This window comes from Cotesia glomerata, linkage group LG1 (assembly GCF_020080835.1).
Source record: "Cotesia glomerata isolate CgM1 linkage group LG1, MPM_Cglom_v2.3, whole genome shotgun sequence".
Lineage (NCBI taxonomy): Eukaryota > Metazoa > Arthropoda > Insecta > Hymenoptera > Braconidae > Cotesia > Cotesia glomerata.
In genome coordinates this window covers 31,317,521-31,337,013 of record NC_058158.1, presented here as the reverse complement: position 1 = coordinate 31,337,013, position 19,493 = coordinate 31,317,521, and the positions used below count along the sequence as shown (strand labels likewise).

Genomic DNA, 19,493 nt, shown 5'->3' with positions numbered 1-19,493 from the left:
TTTATCATAATTATCACTAATAGAAAAGTATCAAAGTATTCAATGAAAACAATTTTTAAGTATCGCTATTTTTTTTATTATCACGTTCTTTAATTATACAATAAGCAATGTTATGTATTTTGTATAGACTTAATCATAAGAAAAAATATCGGCAATCAACAGACTAGTATGTCAAATTATTTATTGTTTATTTTAATTTATATAAAATATTTATTTGAATTTACCCTCGAGTAATTAATGTACTCGATTAATAAATCCAATTACTTTGTTTACTTTTAATATTTAACTATAAAAGAGGCGTGTCTACATGTTCATGATTTAATAAGTAATTGATAACTTTTAATTGTAAACTGCAAAAAACTCTAGATTAATTCTATGAGCTATGTTTCAATTACTTTAATTATAATATACAAATAATATTTTTTAATAATAATTATTATTATTAATGTACTATCAAAAATTTATTAAGCCTGAGATTATTTTTGATATCATTGTTACAATTAAATTATATGCTAATTACTCAAGCTTATTTATTTAATATTGTTTAATATCTACTCATCAGTTTTTTTCCTTACATTTTAAATTCATGTAATGCATGTCATCAAGATAATTCGCAATATATTACAGAAATATATTTTGCTTATTTTATCACTATTTATATAAATGAAAGTTGATTTTTCATTGATAAATGAAGATATATTCTTAAATTAGAGGGATTATTAATACAAATTTTATATTAAAATGGATACCTTGATTGTTGCTTTCTTGTTAAATATTAATTTTTAACAAATTACTTAACTTCTAGATAATTAAATGAAAAAATTTCTTAATTTTTTCTTTTCAGTTTAAAAATTTTTATTTCAGAAATTATTGTAATTATTTCCACCACCAAGTTGATTATTGTAACCACGATTATTGGGTGAATATCCAGGTCTAAAATTGTTTCCTAAACCTGCATAAAAGAAAAAAAAAAGTAAATTCATAAAATAATGTCAACCAATAATATAATAGAAGTACTTGATGAAAAATAAAATAATACCTCCACAGAAATTGCCGATTCCACTCAAAGACATTCCACTTGATCCGCTAGTTGAATTTAAAAATAATTCTATGTATCTATGTGACATATGACTTTTGTCCTAGACAAATAAAACTTTATTAGTATTCAATTTAATCAAAATTACTAATGATTAAGAGAAGAAAATATTTTAATCAATACTTTTCCCATAGCCTTGACAGCTTCTTCATGAGTTGCAAACTCGACGTCAGCTTCACCTGATGCACGGCCATTATTTTCCAAGATGATGCGAATATTTATAGGATTAATCGGTCGGAAAAACTGAAAGATTGAATATGAAAATTAAAAATTTCATTAAATATTGAAATCACAAATAAATAAACAAGAAGATAAATACAACTTACGTCTGCAATATCTTGCTCTGTAGCTCTAAAAGGTAACCCACGCATGTGTATGCAATGCATACCGGTATTTCCGCTCCAATTATCATTGTTACCGCGATAATTTCCACCCTTCATGTCCATGTTGTTTCTCATACCCATACCGCCGCCACCACCACCACCACCACCACTGCCGCCACCAACATTACCACCGCCACCACCACCACCGCCGCCGCCGCCGCCACCGCGTGATCCAAAGTTGTTTGTATTTCCCCACGGACCGTTGTCAAAGTCTGAAAATAAAAAATATTGTAAAATAAATAAATTTAAATACGAATATTTATATTAAACTAAAAGAAAAATTAAATCAAAATTGATTAATTTAAATTCAAGTTCCATCTCAACAGATTTAATTAAATTATATTAATAATCAAGTTACCTCTGTTTCTTGCGTTTCGGTTATTGTTAAAGCGGTTCATACCGCCAAATCGATCTCTTTGATCATAAGGTGCCGGCCGTTGATTGAATCCACCCATTGAACCTCGCATTTTAGGTCCAAAACTTGCTCGCAATTCAGATAAACTGCTTCGAAATATTTCTATGTACCTGTTAAAATATAATTCTCATAAATAAGTGTTTGTTAGCTTACTAAAAATTTAAATTAGACTTTCTGTACGTTTTTAAAAATTTATATTACGAAATTTCATTAACATTAATTATATAAATATAAAATTAATATTTATTACTAATTAAAATGATTAATGAAATATGTTACTGCCAATTATAATAAGTAACAAGTAACAACAAATATATCCACAACGAATCTACATACAGCAAGTCTATTAATATTAATGAGAAAAAATTAAAACAAGTGCACATTCAACATAATATGGACATGATTAATTTTGTATTTATACAATCAATGAACATTAATCTTGATATTGTGGATCATTTCCAATTACAAATATAAATCATCAAAAATACTACAATGTTTATGTTGAACGAGCAAGTGTGACGTTGAAGTAATAATTCAAAATAAATAAATAAATTCAAAATATTAATGGTGTCTACTACCTCGGTAGTATCCACCTATCCACGAAGATAAGTAAAGCCTTTGGATAGTTTATAACCCACCTCCCATGGTATGGGGTTTGATGATGATGTAAGGGGGTACCACCCGCCCGGCACCCACCCAAAGGTTTCAGTCGGGCCAACAGTACTTTAGCTTACATTTTATCATTTATTGTGATTTTCCTTACTTTTTTTTCTGTCATCTCAAACACAAGACTTTTTTCGATCGATCGATATATAAATATATGTATATATACATGTTTTGATGTATATTGTATATATTTATATATTATAAAAATAGCTTATTTTATAATACATAAAAAAAATAGCAAGTGGAGGAGGGTTTTTCTTAGCGTACCTTTACCTTTATTGATAATAATGATTTAAACCCAAGGGTTTATTAAACCGACGATTTTATGAAATAAATAATTATGCCTACCTGTACCATATCAAGATATTAAATTAATAAAAATACTTATATTGATAAATCATAAATGAATACCCAAACCCATTCTCTAGCATCAGTGCCCCACCTGTGTCCTATCTTTTCCTTGTGTTTCTGTAGAGCCCTTTCCGCGACATCTTTGTTAACAAATTGAACGTAAGCCTCCCCAGTACTGCGGCCCGTGTAGCTGTCTGTTGGTAGCAAAATTCCGTTCGGCAATATCTCCAACCCTGACCCACACATAATCAAACAACCATATTGTAGCGAATTAACCCATCATTGCATATTGATTATAATATCAATTAATGGAAACCCAATATTTAATTAATTTTCAATTATCTATTACTATTATTGAATTTGTTCATTGCTGAGAGTTCCTTTAATATAAGAAATCTTTTATTATTTTTTTTTTACTCATGCTGTCCTCTTCATATCAGTACGTAAGTTCAAATAAAAATAAATAAAATGATAATAATGTAATTAGAGACAACACAAAGAAACAGCATTTAAAAACCAGCTCAATAATACTGTAACTGTTTTTAGTTTTTAAATTTAGGCATTAGTCAATTGTCAAAAGCAACCATGCTGTTTACGATAGACACTATATTTACAATTATAAAAAATTTTTTATTTTATTTGTCAATTTTCAGCATGAGAAATTGATTTTTTAAATTATTAAACCAAAAAATATATATCAAAAAGTACTTTATAGAAGTATAATGCATTTAAAATTTTAATTTTTAAAATAGTAATGACTTCAAACAAGGTCAATTTTAAAATGGGTTTAAAAAACAGTGTATGATTAAAATAATAAAAATATTAATAAAAAAAAAATATTAGTTGTTATCATACCCGAGAAAAATTGTGCTATTTCCTCTTTTGAGCAACCAAAAGGTAATCCTCGCAGTCTAACACAGCCATCATCCATGGCATTTTCTAAATTCAAACCACTTCTTTTGACGACCCACTCCATTTCGCTTCGTCTAACTTTAAATACTAAAATAACACAGCAAAGAGGTAAATTTTGTAATTGAATAACTTTAAAGTTTGATCAAGATGTAAGTACCTTCGATATAACGATGTCCCATATGATCCCGGTCACGTTTACAAGCCTTTTCAATATCCTCTTCGCTTTCCATTTCAATGTAAGCTTCGCCACTTGGACGTCCTTCCCGTGACATAGTCATGTGTATACCAGCTTTACCATGGGAGATCCGACAATCACTAAAAAACTTTAAAATTTCATCCACTGTCGTCGACCAAGGTAAACCACGCAGTTTCACCACGTAACCTTCCTCCTCATGATCTCCATTGCCATTCGACATTTTTATTAGCAAATTCTGTAATGTTAAAATAAATATATGTTCACAATGTTATATAAATATTTAATTTATGCATTGGACTTTAAAATAATAACATTAGGATTAAAACAATTTAAATATGCAATTAATATTTTTAAAAACTATAGAAAATACGATGAAATCATGAATTGCCGCATCACGTAGACGCTAACCCACAAATATTTATAATTCATTAACAAAAAATAAATTCTAAATGTCGAAATAAAAAATAATAAATATCATACCCCTACTGTAGGGTCCCACTCTTTATGAATTGAGTAATTAATAAACTTATTTTTATTATTAAATAACACTGATAAATGGTTGCAACTCAACAATTTTCACAGAGCTAATCTACAAAATGGCAGCTGATCAGATCATTCGTGTACAAACGGAAACATACAGCGTAAAAGTATAGAAAATGAGCGGCGATTATATCTAAGTATAGCTTGACTCACTTCAGGCAGGAAATAATTTTAAAAATAGATGTCAAGCGTTTGCGCGCGAAACTACTTTCGTATCGATTATTAAAACAAAACAGTAACGTCGATATAAGTACCGCGTATGCAGTCGCTTATTATTGCAACTATGTAAATTCTTATGTGTTTAAATATTTATTAATCAGCATAAAGTTAAAAAATAGTGTCTATTATTATTGGTCAAAAAAATAAATTTTTATTTTATTAATTAATAAATGATTTAATATTTAATTTTATTCTGATGTGTAGTGAGAACGTAGTGCAATACACTCATAAATACATTCTCATATGTATAGTTCAAATTTAATCCTTTCACATAATATGTGGAATATTAAAAAATTGAGTTATTTATTAATGATCGAAAGAAATAGATAATTTTTAATAAATATTAATTATTAATAAACGATGGGTCGTTTAATAATACTTGTATTATTAGCTAGCGAATGTTACTTTGGAGAATGTAATAAGGTAATTGGATATACATAGATGTAAATCTACTACGTGCCTTACTGAGAATTATGTTATCGAATATATTTATGACTTTGATATTTTTATGATTTTTGCTGCTTCGTGATTTGCCGGCTGTAATCGTGAATCATATATTTTTCTTTTAAAATTTACTTTGTGTATTTCTCTTATATTCTTGTTACTTTTATTCTTATGAACTTTTTTTTATCGATGTTTTAAATTGATTATTTTAATTATTTACAGCAAGTCATACCACCTAGTTATTGTGAAATTGACTTAGGAGTTCACGCGTTGAAATTTGACTTTAGAAAACTCTCCGAAGTTAATGATGATTATATTCTTAAGCATGAAAGTACGAATGAAACGATCAAATTTCAACTGTGTAAACCATTGAAGAAAACTTGCAATGAAGCCAGTGGCGTAGCAGGATGTCTTATTCGAGGGAACGAAGAAATAATATTAGGTTTGAAACAATTTATTTATATCAAATTTTTATTACAATTAAAAAAGAAATGGTTTCTTTTTTAGAAGTACTGTTAAAAAAAAACTTTTTACAGGAAAAGTACCTGAGGTTCAACATGAAGATGGAAGAATTTCATTTAGCTATGTCGGAGAAAAATGTGGAGATAAATTTTATTATACTTTTAATGTGATAATGATGTGTGATTCCCAAGCTGAATACTCATATCCTGAACTCTTTCCTTACGTAAGTAAAATTTTTTGCATGACATAATGATACTATCCATATGAACAAATTAAACTAATTTTGATAACATAAACTTTGTTAATAGGACCAGAAACAGTGCAATTTTATTGCTGTTTGGAAAACAAAACTAGCTTGTGGAGTTAATTTTGAAGCATCTGAACATTCAGTTGATTGTAAAGTGACCGACGAAAAAACCAAAACATTTTATGATTTAGGAAGTTTAAAAAAAACCTCAGATAATTATATTGTCCATATAGATAATAAATCATCAATAATTTTAAATGTTTGTCATACAGTCGTATTTGGAAGTGGAGTAGTTTGTCCATTCTCAGCAGCATGTTTGAGAAATAGTACAAATTCAATAACGTACGTTGGATAATTAATTTTTAATTTTAACTTTATTTTTTTCTACATCATGTAATTATTAATTTTTATTTTAGTTATTCAAGTATTGGAGATGTATCATCACCAAAAATTGTAAATGGTAGCGTTACTTTAACATATAGTACTGGTGCGCTTTGTGCAGACATGACCCACAGTGATACAACAATTTCTTTTGTTTGTGATTTTAAAGCTTACGTAATTTGATTATTTTTATTTCTATTCACTTGCTAAAATTATTATATTTAAATAATTTACTGATTTAATTTTTTTTTTTTTTTTAACAGGAAACTCAACCAGCGCTTGGACAATTGAAAGATGATTGTCATTATAATGTTATATGGAAAACAATTGCTGCTTGTGACAATAAAAAAGCCGAAGAATACAAACAAAAGACATCGGCCTCCTGTAAATTTACGAATCCAATCACTAATTACGAGTACTGTTTTAATTATGATATTTGTAAAAATTTGAATCAAAAATTTATTAAAAACTTTATTATGCAGATATAACTTAGATTCATTAAAAGGAGAAGACTATATTGTAAGATCAGCTAACGATGAGTACAAATTCAGTGTGTGTGGACCTTTGTTGACAAATTTTTGTAAAAAAGGGAACGATGATTCGGCTGGTAAGCTTTTAAATCTTGTCGTTAATTTTATTAATCTTTACATTTGTAAAAATGAAACGGAATTTTTTTAGGCGTTTGTTCAGCGCATAATCGAATAGTCGGTGGAAAAGCCAATTCTAAATTAATTTCAACTGTTGGAGGTTTATATCTGAATTATACGGATGGATCGTCGTGTCAAGGAAATAGAAGTCGTTTCACAATAATTGCGTTTCGTTGTTCACCAGAAGGTTCCGACGCTGTGCCTATAATAACTGAAGAAAGTACATGTCATTTGGTGATTCAATGGAATACATCATTAGCGTGTGAAAAAAAGGTATGACGGAATTATTTTTTACTTATTTTATTATTTCTCGTAATTTTACAATAAAATTATTATACAATATTATAAAAATATGGCAAAATATAAACATTAAATTTACATATCACTCAGAATCAAGATATAATTATAAGATAAACCTTAGTACTACTTACAAGTAACAATAAAAATTACAATTATGTTTACACATAAAATCGGTAACATACGATAAATTCATAAAATTAGCATGGAAAATGTCGTTTATTTTACAAATGATATTAATGACGCTGAACTTAATTGAACGAGCTTAATATAAGCTTAAAATTAACTACAAATTGAGTTATTAAGTCAAAACATTGATATAACTATATCGTCAACAATTGAAATAGAAGAGGAAATATAAAAAATTTATATGGTTAGCCATCAGAACTCTATCGATTAAATTTCGAATGTTCTTGACTAGATTGAATCTATACACGTATACGGAAAAAAGAAAACTCGAAAAATTACAGTATAAAATGTAAAATCGGTCCCGTCGTAATCAAAACTAGAAATATTACAGTTTGAAATAACATTTTTCTAAATTCAATTTTTTAATTTAATATTCAGAGCTTTCAATGTAAATATTACATTCTACAATGTAATTTTTATAAAATCTGTAATAATTACAATCTGAAACTGTAATTTTTCCAGTTTTCATCACGAAGCGCTACGTTGCATTATATACTGTAATTTTTCGAGTTTTCTTTTTTCCGTGTAACTTGTCACTTTATACATTATAGCTTAAACATCTGTGATAGTTTTGTTTAAGCTTGGAGCTGTTGGCTGTGGTATCGATCCATTTGTTTTTTCATTTACTATTTGCAAAGTGGGCTGGTGGTTTTCAAAAACATTGTTCTTTTTTTTCTTCACATCTTTGGAGTGGGGAAGAGCATATCTGAGTTTGTCCCAGAACCATGGATCACCCCACTGGACGTAGGTGTTCATAGTAAGATAAGTTTTGAGTTCAGGATCAGTAATATCAGAAGGCTTAATATCGCCGTACAGAATAACAATAACTCTAGCTCGATCGTCACTAAGAGCTTGATTATGGGCTGCACGGAATTCCATTTTACCCCATTCACTTTTCAAGAAATTTGGTGAGAGAACAACGATTGTTCGCCGTGATTCATCAACCGACCGCGCAATTTGTTGTGGAATCCATTCACCGACCAGCCAGTCACGATAATGCACGCATATTTTGAATGGTTTCGGTCCTTGTTCAAGTTTTGGAACTAATTCGTTCACTATAAACTCTTCATCTTTGTGAGAAAAGCTTATAAATGCGTCATAGGTTTTGTCCTTGTCAAGCTCGGATTCGGTGACAAACCAGAGACACCACTGATGGGCGTATAGCCAGACTTTTATTTCATGTTGATAGTGATAGTACAATGCTGAGACTCCGCCAATAAGAATTCCAAGTATAGCAATGCCGACACAAATTCCAATTACCCAGTACATATCAAATGGACAAAATTCGTCTAATGTTGCTGAAAAGATTGGTATATTGGTTCCACCGCAAATGACGTTTTGCAACTCTGGTATCTTTACTCTTTTATGTTGAATGAATTCAAATAAATTACGAGCCTCACAATCACACCTCCATGCGTTATCGTTTAAAGTAAGATGTTTGATATTTGTTGAATTTTTAAGCACATTCAAAACTTGACTGTCCAACTCAGTCATGTTATTGTTATCCAAATATAATTCTTCTAGTGTGTCTGATAAATTATTAGCGTCAATACTACTGATATAATTGTTGCTCAGCCGTAAAATTGTAATATTTTCATATCCTTTTTGTTTTAATGAAGGCACTGTTTTTAAATAGTTTCCTGATAAATCCATTTCAACATGATGACCTGGATTGGTGAAAGGTTGTGGAGCTTCTTTCAATCCCCGGTACAAACAATCAACCAAGAAAGCTTTATTTGATGGTCTTACTTTACAGCTACACGGGCTTGGACATAAATTACCGGTGTCTTCTGAATCATGATACACACAGGTCAAATCTTTAGATTTCAAGTCTTTAACTACAAGACTTTTCATTTCTACTGGAGATTGGCATTTTAAATCTTCTGCTTTTAAGTAAAACCTGTTGTGTAGATAAGGAAGTTCTCCTTCAAAGTATTGAAGAAGATCATATATTTGACAGTCACATTTGAGTGGATTATTTCCGATGTCTATGACTGCATCATGAGAGTAATTTTCAATCAATTTTTCGTAGACGTTTTTATACATATTGATAGACTCAATCATATTGTAGGTCAAATCTACTTCAGCTTTTTTAGACGATAATGTCAAATCTCTTGCCTGAAACAAAAAATGAAAAAATGATTTAATTAAATAATTTTATTAATATATCTTTAGTTACGTATTATATGAAAAATTGAATTTATAACTTACATGTAAATAAAATATTTTGTTATGAGACACATTTAATATCTTCAAATGGGTCATTTCAGTCCAGTCTTGAAACATTTCTACAATGTTATTATGATCGACATATATCTCTTCTATCGTAGATACACATTTATGGAATGGTGATCGATAACCATATTCATCACTCAAGCCTTTGTTTGTCAAATTGAGTTGATTGTACGAGAAATACGCAACTTTTAATTTTTCCAAGTCCTTGAATGCATGCCCATCAATTTGAACCATATTATTTCGTTCCATATTCAAAGTTTCGAGTGATGACAATCCAGTTAGATGATTTCTAAAAAACGACAAAAACAATTCATATAATCAAATGATATGTTTTAAAGAAGAGACAAAATATTGATTAATATGACATGTGAATTTCAATGATTAAAGTATTACTTACGAGCTTAGATATTTAATCCGATTTTTGGCTAAATTTAAATTCGTAAGTTGCCTCAACGATTCAAAAACGTCATTAGGTAGATGATCAATTGTATTTCCGCTCATGTCTAAAAACTTCAAATTTTTTAAATCTCTGAAGAAGTATCGTGGTATTGTTGAAATATAATTATCTTGCAGTTTTATAGTTGTAAGGCTCGTTGTTCCCCAAAGAAAATTTTCTGGCATTTGATGGAATCCATTATTTTCCATGTTTATTGTTCTTAAACTAGTTAAATTGCTCAAGAATCCATTTGGTAAAGTTGTAATATTACGATGATTACTAGTCATTATTAACATTTCCAGCATGTTGTTATAACGGAACAAATCTTCTGGGAATGAGTCATTGGTGAAATTATTTAACGACAAATTAATCGTTTTGAGTTTCGATAATTTGGAAAAAATATCCTGTGGTATACTTCTCAATTTGTTGCCATGTAAATCAATTGATTGAAGGTCACGAATATTGTCAAAAGCATTTGCTTCAATTTCAGTAATATTGTTCTTCCATAAATTTAAAAAAACGAGGTGTCCGAGATTTTCGAAGTTCGATCGTTTAATTACTTCCAATTTATTCCAACCGAGTTCAATTTTTCTAAGACTCGGAATGTTTAAAAATTTTGGTGGCAATTCCTTCAAGTCATTCGTAGCAAAATTTAACACCGTGAGATTGGGAAGCTCCTTGAATGGTTCACTAGTTAAATTTGATAGACTGTTCCCTTGCAGATCAAGACTTCTGAGCTTCTTGAAATCTTTTAAGCCCTCTCGAGTCAATACTGATGATAAATTCTTACATGCCTCGAAACTCAATTCTTCCACAGTATCATTGAATATATTTTTTACAATCTTTCCAAGATTGACTTGGTCAGAAAAAACGCAGTTTTCAAACTTCAAATATTCAACTGTCTTAACTTGTTGAACTGAACCAAGGTCAAAATAAGTCCAATTTTTTGAGCCCAAACAATTGATAATTAAATTACTTCTCGGTTTGTATTGTACTATGAACTTTGGATGTTCTTCTTCTTTGCAAGTGATTTCATACGCCCTGAATGGATGAGACTCACATGATCCGCAAAAGTTACCCTTGGGACAATCGATAGCCCAAGATAGTAATAAGACGTTGAACACTAGATACCATTGAAGCCAATTCATCTTTGGAATCTAAAAAACATAGCAAAAATTTATCAGAAAGGGTGTCGAGAAACAATTAAAAAGACTTTATAATAACATGTGTAAACAAATTAATCAAATCTAACGGGCACACGATAAATAATATTTATTTTTACTTCAAATAGTAAAAAAAAATAAACAAAGATTTTGATAAAAAAAATTATGATGACTCCACATTTCAATTCGTAGAAATTTTTTTTTACTGAATATTTAAGGTATTACCCTCGCGACTTCCGTCGTCAAAAGTTTATGCTAGTGTACGGTACACATACCGGATAATCATTATTGACAAGCCTAAAACTTTTTGCTGTTTATGTACTTCTGAGATATAAAAATGTTTGTAGGTAAACTTTTCGATATCCCGTATACTGTAATGTATAAGAGCGTTCAAAACTCAAATTTTGAAATTAAATATCTCGGAAACTAGATGGTCAAAAATTCTCAAATTGCGCCAATCGATGCTGAATTATATAAATATTAATCTGCCAAAGTTTAAAAAAAATCCCAAGAAAACGACTCTGGCGAGGGTAATACCTTAAAAATAAGTATTCATATTATTCTAAACCACGGGTAAAATTTTATTTCCTAAGTATTAAGAACGTTAAGAATGGAACATACGGCGTTATTTCAAGACAGAAAAAATTTTGGGACTTGAGTAACAAATTACCATATTTAAAAATTTAACAGGTTAAAAGGATGTTATTCCAAGAATCTCAAAAGGGACTAAGAGGATTTGAGTCAAATTTATTCAAAAAGAAAACTCACTTATATTTATGAGTATGCACTATTGCTACGGTTTATATGTAAGGTCCAAAGTACAGAAATCCATGATAATTTTCTACGTTTATCATATCCTGTATTTGGTGTAAAATCGACTAAATCTGGATACACCGATTTTTATTTATGTTTTATAACACAACAATTGTTATATCTCGTTTCTGTCCGCGAATTGAATATAAATAATCCAGCAGTCCAGGAGGCAAGAAATTGGCGATTTAAAAAAAAATTAAAAAATTTTTAATTTTTAAAAAAATGCAGATCACTCTTTGTTGATAACAAAAAAACACTATTCATTAGATAATGTTTCTTAACTATTTATCCAAGCGATCATACATAGCTATCGCGAAAAAATTTTATTTTTTTTTATTTACCTATTTATTTATTCACTTTTAATGTTCTTTCAAAAATTTTCTGTCGGGTCAACTACAAAAATGAATCAGTGTTATGAAACTTTTTTAACCCTGAAAAATAGATTTGTAAAAAAACAGAAACAAAATATAAATTTAAGATACGCTTCATGAATGCAATTTTTATAGTTTAACCATTTGAAATTTATTATAACTTCATTATTTATGGCTTGATCCTATTATCAACTTTTTAGTTATAAATAACCTTGAAATGATTAAAAATTTCTAATTTTGCATCGTTATTTACTCATTAATTTCTCATTTACTTATTTTCTTCTCACAGAATAAGTTTCATTCCATGAATGAATTGATTTTGTATTAGAAGGAAATTAGTTTTAGTCGAAAAAGTCTATTGTATAAAATTGCTTGGCCAACACTCTAATTATGTTTCTCATTAGATTTTAAGATATTCCATTAAACAATCAACTGCTTATAAAAAATATTATATTTCTTATTATTTCTTAGCTAACTACTGAAGTTTTTAATTCTACAGGCAAAATTGGATGAGCGAAAATTTTTTCCCAAAAAAAATTTTTTTTTTCCTCGTCTACTGGACTAAAAAGTAATTTATATTAAGTAAACGAAAAAATTCAAAGTTGTAAAATAAAATTGAGACTTTTCAAGTAAAAAGCAATTTCTAAGTAGCTTTAGTCATAAAATATAATTGCTAAATATTAATATTTGTCCATAAATATCCAGGTATGGAGTAAATAATAAGCCAGGTTTAAGCTAGTCATTTAAAGAATCGAGCAAAATTGCTACGTTTCGGCTTCTCTGAAGACTTACCATTGTAAACTCGGTACGATTGTTACCGACATACGGGTTTGGGCCCGATAAAAATCCCGATAAAAATCTCATTGTCTAAATACTTGTCAAAAATAGTTGTTAAACGCTTACAATCAGGTATAAATAGATTTCTGTGAGTGATAATTTTTCCCAGCTAGTACAAGCTATACAAGGCTTACGCACTAAATACAAGTACAATTACTATACGCCGTAACCGTAAATCTGTAGTTTTGAATGAATGTCACGTACAAAAGAAGACGTATATGTGTATGTAAAAACTATGTGTTCATTTTCCACATGTAAATATAATACATTCACATACAAGTCAAGGACGTCGATCTTGCCAGACTAGTTCTCCGTCGCGATACAGTCAAAGTTGATAATAAACAACGGATAATGATTGAAAACATCCTTAAATAAATCAATAATTTATTTTATCAAAATTTATGATATTTTGATTAGCATATTTTTGATTTGTTTTCTCCTGTAGGGCAATAAGATCATTTATTTTTATTGAAAACTTCAACTGATAAACGATAAGTCTATAAAATATTAGTCAACAGATATCAGAATTTAAAACAAATATAATCTCAAAGATATAATAGAAGAATGCTGCATAATCTACTCTCATTTAATAAATCTCATCGTCGCTATTGGCATTTATTGGCTAAGACTTGATCATGTTTTATAACTTTATTTCAGCGCAATTAACATGTTAATATAATAATTATTACTGCCGACAGTAAAAATTATGTTTTATTGATCATTATTCCTAGAAAATAAAGTGGAAAATAAATTCAATTACATATTACTACAAAAGATTAGTGTTACATTGCTCAATGCTTCGGCGGTTTATCAATTAGCCTCCTCTCCACCAGAGAGATAGACAATTCGGATGGCTCACTCGAGAGATAAAAATATAAACACGTATTATTTTATTGTTTTTAATAGTACATCTCACGATAATTTATGTTTTGATGATCACACATCACCAAGCAGATGTATATTTCTCTCAATATAAATTTAATATGCATTTACCTGTTCCGGTGTGATATTTGAATTGATGATAGAGAAAAGTTTAATTTAATCATTATAAATATCAATTTTATGTATAATATCTGCCGGATATTGGATGTCATTGATACTGAATCAAGTTTGTTTTCCAAATTTTACTGTTTACAAGGAAAACATTTAATTGAGTGGCATCTGCATCGTCTTATCAATAAACAGTTGTAATTGTTAAATATTTAACGTTACTTAAAAATTATCTTAATTTCTCTGAATGGCAAACACGAGAGCGTGTATCGGCAAAATAAATACGTGATGGATTGATAAAAAAAATTATTTTCAACATAATATTAGTATTTTTTAAAAATCTCGTTGGGTTTCTCAGTAGTTTTTAAATTACGTCATAAGTTGTGATATCGCAGAGAAAAATTAACTTTCCGGTCAAGTCTCTATAGCAGGCGTTATTTCACATAAATCATACACGTGATTCACGAGTACAAATATTAGGCAATAAGAACAATAATTATTTTATCAGTGTCTAAAAATTTAAAAATCTTACACTGTTATGACATGTTAATCCTTAATTAAATGTTTACTTACTTCTAAAAATAATTTTATTGTAGAATTTAATCAAACTTGTTGAATGGATTTCCTTATTTTAACGCAATATTATATTCACAGAACACTGAATTTTTTAAAATTGAGTGGCAAATAAATTAATAATGAAAAATATGCACTCCGTTAAAGAGAAAGTTGTTACATCTATGTTTAATAACAAACAACATACTCATGAAATAATGTTCACTATGTGGAGGCTTGACGCAAACTAAAATGAAAGTATAATGTTAACAGGCAAGAACCAAGAAGCCAAGAGTAGGCCTAATGAACTGGCTGTGTCGTCATCTCTCCCACAATTTACAGATCCGGATAAATGGAGAAGGGGCATTTTGTACCGGCTTAACTGCTGCAACATTATGCGAAATAATATAATTTTAAATAATGATAAATTAAAAATTTTTACTCTAAGCTTGTAATGTTTTAAATTCAATGGATTTATTCAGCGTATCTCAGAAATTTTAATGCTTACTCTAAAATATTTATTAGCGTGCAATAAAAATTTTATGCGAATTATTGGTCATAAATAACTTGATTTTAAAAGTTAGAGAATGAAGAATAAATAAAAATATTTATTGTGAACATTTGTTTATTTATAATCTAAAATAAATTATATATAAATATTTTTTTTATCAATCGTGATAAAGATTTGTGATACATTCTTTCAAAATTAATGACACTTTATCCAGTAGTACTTTGAAAAATCAATTAAATTTTTTTATTCATAGATAATTTAATGTTGATCTGTTAAAATTGTTGATATTCAGGTTTAATTACGTTCAATGATCTAATTAGCTCTCAAATAATTTTAATCTACGAATAATAATTATGCGTAGTTTTATTATTTATCTTATTGATTGACTTGACATGATTAATTATAAATTAACGGCCTTGATGTGTATCCTCTTGAATGCATTTCAGTATATAAAAAAAAAAAAAAAAAAAAAAAAACACTACAATAATTTAATTTGTAATAAATTATTTTGAAGTTTTGTGTATAATTATCATTATATTATTAGTGATGAGAATCTTTTTACAAATATCTAACAGGGGAAGTTAAAATAATGATCAAATAAAAAGATATTTTAGTAGGGTTACAAATATACAAATACTTTAGCTTTTCAAGTTAATAGAAAATATATATATCATGTAAAAGTCTTCTGGAGATTGATGAAAAATAAACTAAAACGAAAAGCAGCATGCATTTACTATTACGGTGTCTGCATTTAAGAGCGTGGGACTTAATAAGATTAGTTTAGATAAAAAATTATACTTCCTGTCAGGCGGCTTTAAATATCTGTTGATTTTTCGTCAGGATCACTTGTAGAGCTGTTACAGAAAAGTCTGTTAAATTTTTCTTGTACGAGTCCTCAATCTCTGACGCCAGACACATGTGCATGCAGGCCTACGACCATTAGTTATCATATTACAAATATATATGTATGATCTACCACCTTTTTCCGTTTTCATGTCATTATCTGCCAGATTAAGACAAGAAACTTGTGGCTTATGACTCTTGAACTTAATACAAGTATTTTATTTTACGTTGCTATCTAAAAATCCTATTTTTTTATTAAAAACTATATCTGTCTAATTAACATGTGTTTTTCGCCTGAGCAACGTTTCACACACTGTAAAAGCGTAACCAATTGAGATAGTCTTGTTAGTTCTTGCACACACCTGGATTAGATTTAGTAGATAAAGCCCTTGTGTCCTTGAATTTATATTAGCGAGTTTTTGGGAAAATTTTATGAAAATCTGGTGTCCAGATGCTGAAGAGTAAATTTTCTTTTGTTATTTATTTTTAACTGTTCACACTTTAAAAGAATTTTTTTTTTCGTAAAAGTAAATCCTGAGTAATGCTGATTTTATTTCAGTGTGAGAAAGTTTAATAGAAAATATTCATGTGCTTTACTGATTATTTGCATTTTTCGCCTGAAAAAAATAAAAATTCTTTAGAACTAATTTTTTAGGATACAAAAAAAGTATTTGAATTGGGTAAATTTATGCAGTATTTATTACGGGTAGAAAAATTTTATTTTACTCGATAATTTGTTAAGAATAGCGGTTTTTTTCTTTGAAACGTTTTACTGGAATGTACAATTAAAGTTGCACTTTATTTGAGTTTAATTATTTTTCTTAGTTGTAACTTTTATAGCCATTGAAATTTTGGGATAGTTAAGCTAAATTTATTTTCAGTCTTCTAAAACAGACGTACTTCTTAATGCTTGGGGTAATTATGCATCTAAGTTTAAATAAGAGAAAAATTTACTTGTACAAAATTACATGTAAAATATATATTCTACCTACTTTATCTAATATTATATGTTCAATTTAAATAAGGACAAAAAAGAAGTCTCACGTAAATAGTTAAGTAAAAAAAAAAAAATTAATGCTGAAAAAAAGTGCAAATATTATTATTTGTTAAAAGCGTGGGCATTCACATTTCGTTAAAAAGTATACTTCCTTAATTCTCACCTAGGAGACCACTAAAAACTAGTTTCTAATGATTTTATGATGTCCTACGGTTGTAAATTTTCGTAGATCCTGCATATGTTAAAAAAAAAAATAACTCAAGTCTAAATCAAATTGTTACAGCTAGTCCAGAAATATAATTTATTTTCTCAAAAATAAATATTTAAAAGAAGAAAATGCATAATACATTAGTGCATTTAAATATCTATTGTGCCCGCTATTGTATAATGCACACAATAAGAAAATTATCTTCTATACCTCAAGAAATATCTGAAAGAAACATTATAAGGAATTCAATCATATTTGAGTATTATTTGAACTTGAACTCCGTTGTTCGGTCATAATAAATCATAAATTTTTAGATTATTTTTGCTATATTAAGAGTAATCATTAAAAATTTTTAATTTCAATCATTCATATCAGAGACTGATAAATTTCGACACGTGACAACAAGTATAATTAATTTAGTCATTCAATAATAGTTAGCGTAAACGGTGTAATAGTACCTTACTTATATTATTTATTCTGTTATTAGTGTAAATAGTATCCGCAATTGTTACTACTTTCTAACTCAGCAGGCTAAGCCTTTAATATAGACACTTGTGTAACATCTGTATGAGTACTATATGTGTTCATTGATAATTTAATGATTAGCGATAGAATTCATGAGATAAAATTTATAACGATTAATCATTCGGACATGTTTTTAATGATTTAACAAGATTATTTTTTTGATAAAATTTATAATCAAGAGAAACTTACATAAAATAAATAATTAATAATTTATTTTATATTTTATATTTTACAGGTTTCATCATCTAACTATGAGCGAGAGACTAAAATTAAAGAACCAGTTATTAAACAAAGTGCAGATATAATAAATCAAGCATCCTCTTTTTCAGCATCGAAAGTTGTTGAGGCATCGACTGATGATGATAAACATACCAAAGGAAATTCTTATGGTAATATATTCTTGAAAAGTACTTTACCTGTTATGGGTAACATAGTAATTACTACCTGACTAAAATTTTTTTGGAAATTTTTCGGTCACTTTAGTTACTGGAATAGTAATCGTCTCCATTTTGGTCGGAAGTAGTATTTTTTTGGCGGTATGTTTTTTGAATGCCAAAGTACAAGAGTGTGTGAAATCTTGCCTTCGTTGCAGATTTTTGAAGAAGTCAGATGTAAGGATGCGGTATTCAAAGGTAAATTTATTGGAATGAGTTTATTGAATGCGCACACTGAAATGATTCTCATCACACTATTTTGCTTTTGTAAGGTTTAAACACATATTAGCATTGATTACACTATTGTTTAAAAAATGTAGTGTTGTTTATGTAGTATATAAGGTGAGGATATTTTTTTTATTTATTTATTACACATGTACACGTAACAACTTTATTTTTGCGATGGGTTCTGAAATTTTTATTTTTGCTTGAAATTTTATTTATATGTAGAAATTTAAAAATATTTTTTAGTTTTTTGTTGTTTAGTTTTCAAATTTTTGAAGCAAAAAATTTCGAAGCGTATCGAAAAATTATTTTTTATTTTATTTTTAGTTATATTTTTATACTTTCATTTCAGAAACAACTAATTAAAAGGGCTGATTTGAAGATGACTTGAATAAAAATTCAAACTTTTATATTTGTTTTTATTTTTTTATAAACAAAGCCAGCTTTTATAATTTTTTATGTATTATTTTTAATTTGTATTATGCACAATTGCTTATTATATTTGTATTTTAAAGAGTGTCAGAGTGCAGATCTTTGAATTTTTATTAAAAATGAATAAATAAAGGGATCTGTAGTCTTGTACACGCATGAATCTATAAATGTACTCAATGTATTATGACAATAATTTTTATACTACAATTATGAATAAAAATAAAATTTATTTTTTAAATTATTTGTTTTTGCATGATATTTATAATAAAATGACCATCGTAAAATCGTTTGAAATTTTAGATAAGTACAAGCTCCGAAGCAGATGCATTACTGGATGGCCCAGATACAATGTGTCAGTCGGATAGTGATGACGACTTACTAAGATTATAAATAATGTACATACAATAAACTTTCAGTAATTTGTATCATATTAAAAATAAACTCTGTTTAATATTTTACTGCTAAACACTCAGTTG

General features: G+C 28.3%; 3 protein-coding genes across 6 annotated transcripts; 1 reads left to right on the top strand and 2 right to left on the bottom strand.

The window, feature by feature from the left end:
* Window positions 1-52: 52 nt before the first annotated feature.
* Window positions 53-4,650, bottom strand: LOC123263705 (heterogeneous nuclear ribonucleoprotein H2-like). Its single transcript, XM_044726652.1, has 9 exons — window positions 4,500-4,650; window positions 3,981-4,254; window positions 3,767-3,910; window positions 3,003-3,144; window positions 1,838-2,004; window positions 1,423-1,691; window positions 1,220-1,339; window positions 1,040-1,139; window positions 53-952 (listed from the first exon to the last, which is right to left on the bottom strand). The coding sequence occupies exons 2-9, from the start codon at window positions 4,237-4,239 to the stop codon at window positions 861-863; spliced, it is 1,293 nt and encodes a 430-aa protein (XP_044582587.1). The 5' UTR covers window positions 4,240-4,254; window positions 4,500-4,650; the 3' UTR covers window positions 53-860.
* Window positions 4,651-4,782: 132 nt separating this feature from the next.
* On the top strand, window positions 4,783-19,483 carry LOC123263685 (cation-independent mannose-6-phosphate receptor-like). 3 transcript variants are annotated; one of them, XM_044726629.1, is made up of 11 exons: window positions 4,783-5,201; window positions 5,445-5,664; window positions 5,759-5,907; window positions 5,993-6,273; window positions 6,348-6,486; window positions 6,576-6,727; window positions 6,795-6,919; window positions 6,991-7,232; window positions 18,162-18,315; window positions 18,410-18,558; window positions 19,318-19,483. In XM_044726629.1, the coding sequence occupies exons 1-11, from the start codon at window positions 5,139-5,141 to the stop codon at window positions 19,405-19,407; spliced, it is 1,764 nt and encodes a 587-aa protein (XP_044582564.1). In that variant the 5' UTR covers window positions 4,783-5,138; the 3' UTR covers window positions 19,408-19,483. The 3 variants fall into 3 exon arrangements, with proteins under 3 accessions (XP_044582564.1, XP_044582572.1, XP_044582581.1); XM_044726637.1 differs by lacking the exon at window positions 19,318-19,483 and adding an exon at window positions 18,938-19,090; XM_044726646.1 differs by lacking the exon at window positions 19,318-19,483 and adding an exon at window positions 18,633-18,702.
* LOC123263671 (protein toll-like) lies at window positions 7,371-15,117 on the bottom strand. Of its 2 annotated transcripts, XM_044726604.1 has the most exons (5): window positions 14,864-15,117; window positions 10,078-11,273; window positions 9,657-9,969; window positions 7,974-9,563; window positions 7,371-7,695 (listed from the first exon to the last, which is right to left on the bottom strand). In XM_044726604.1, exons 2-4 carry the CDS (start codon window positions 11,262-11,264, stop codon window positions 7,998-8,000), a joined length of 3,066 nt encoding a protein of 1,021 aa, XP_044582539.1. In that variant the 5' UTR covers window positions 11,265-11,273; window positions 14,864-15,117; the 3' UTR covers window positions 7,371-7,695; window positions 7,974-7,997. The 2 variants fall into 2 exon arrangements, with proteins under 2 accessions (XP_044582539.1, XP_044582529.1); XM_044726594.1 differs by lacking the exon at window positions 7,371-7,695 and having other exon boundaries at window positions 7,902-9,563.
* Window positions 19,484-19,493: the final 10 nt, after the last annotated feature.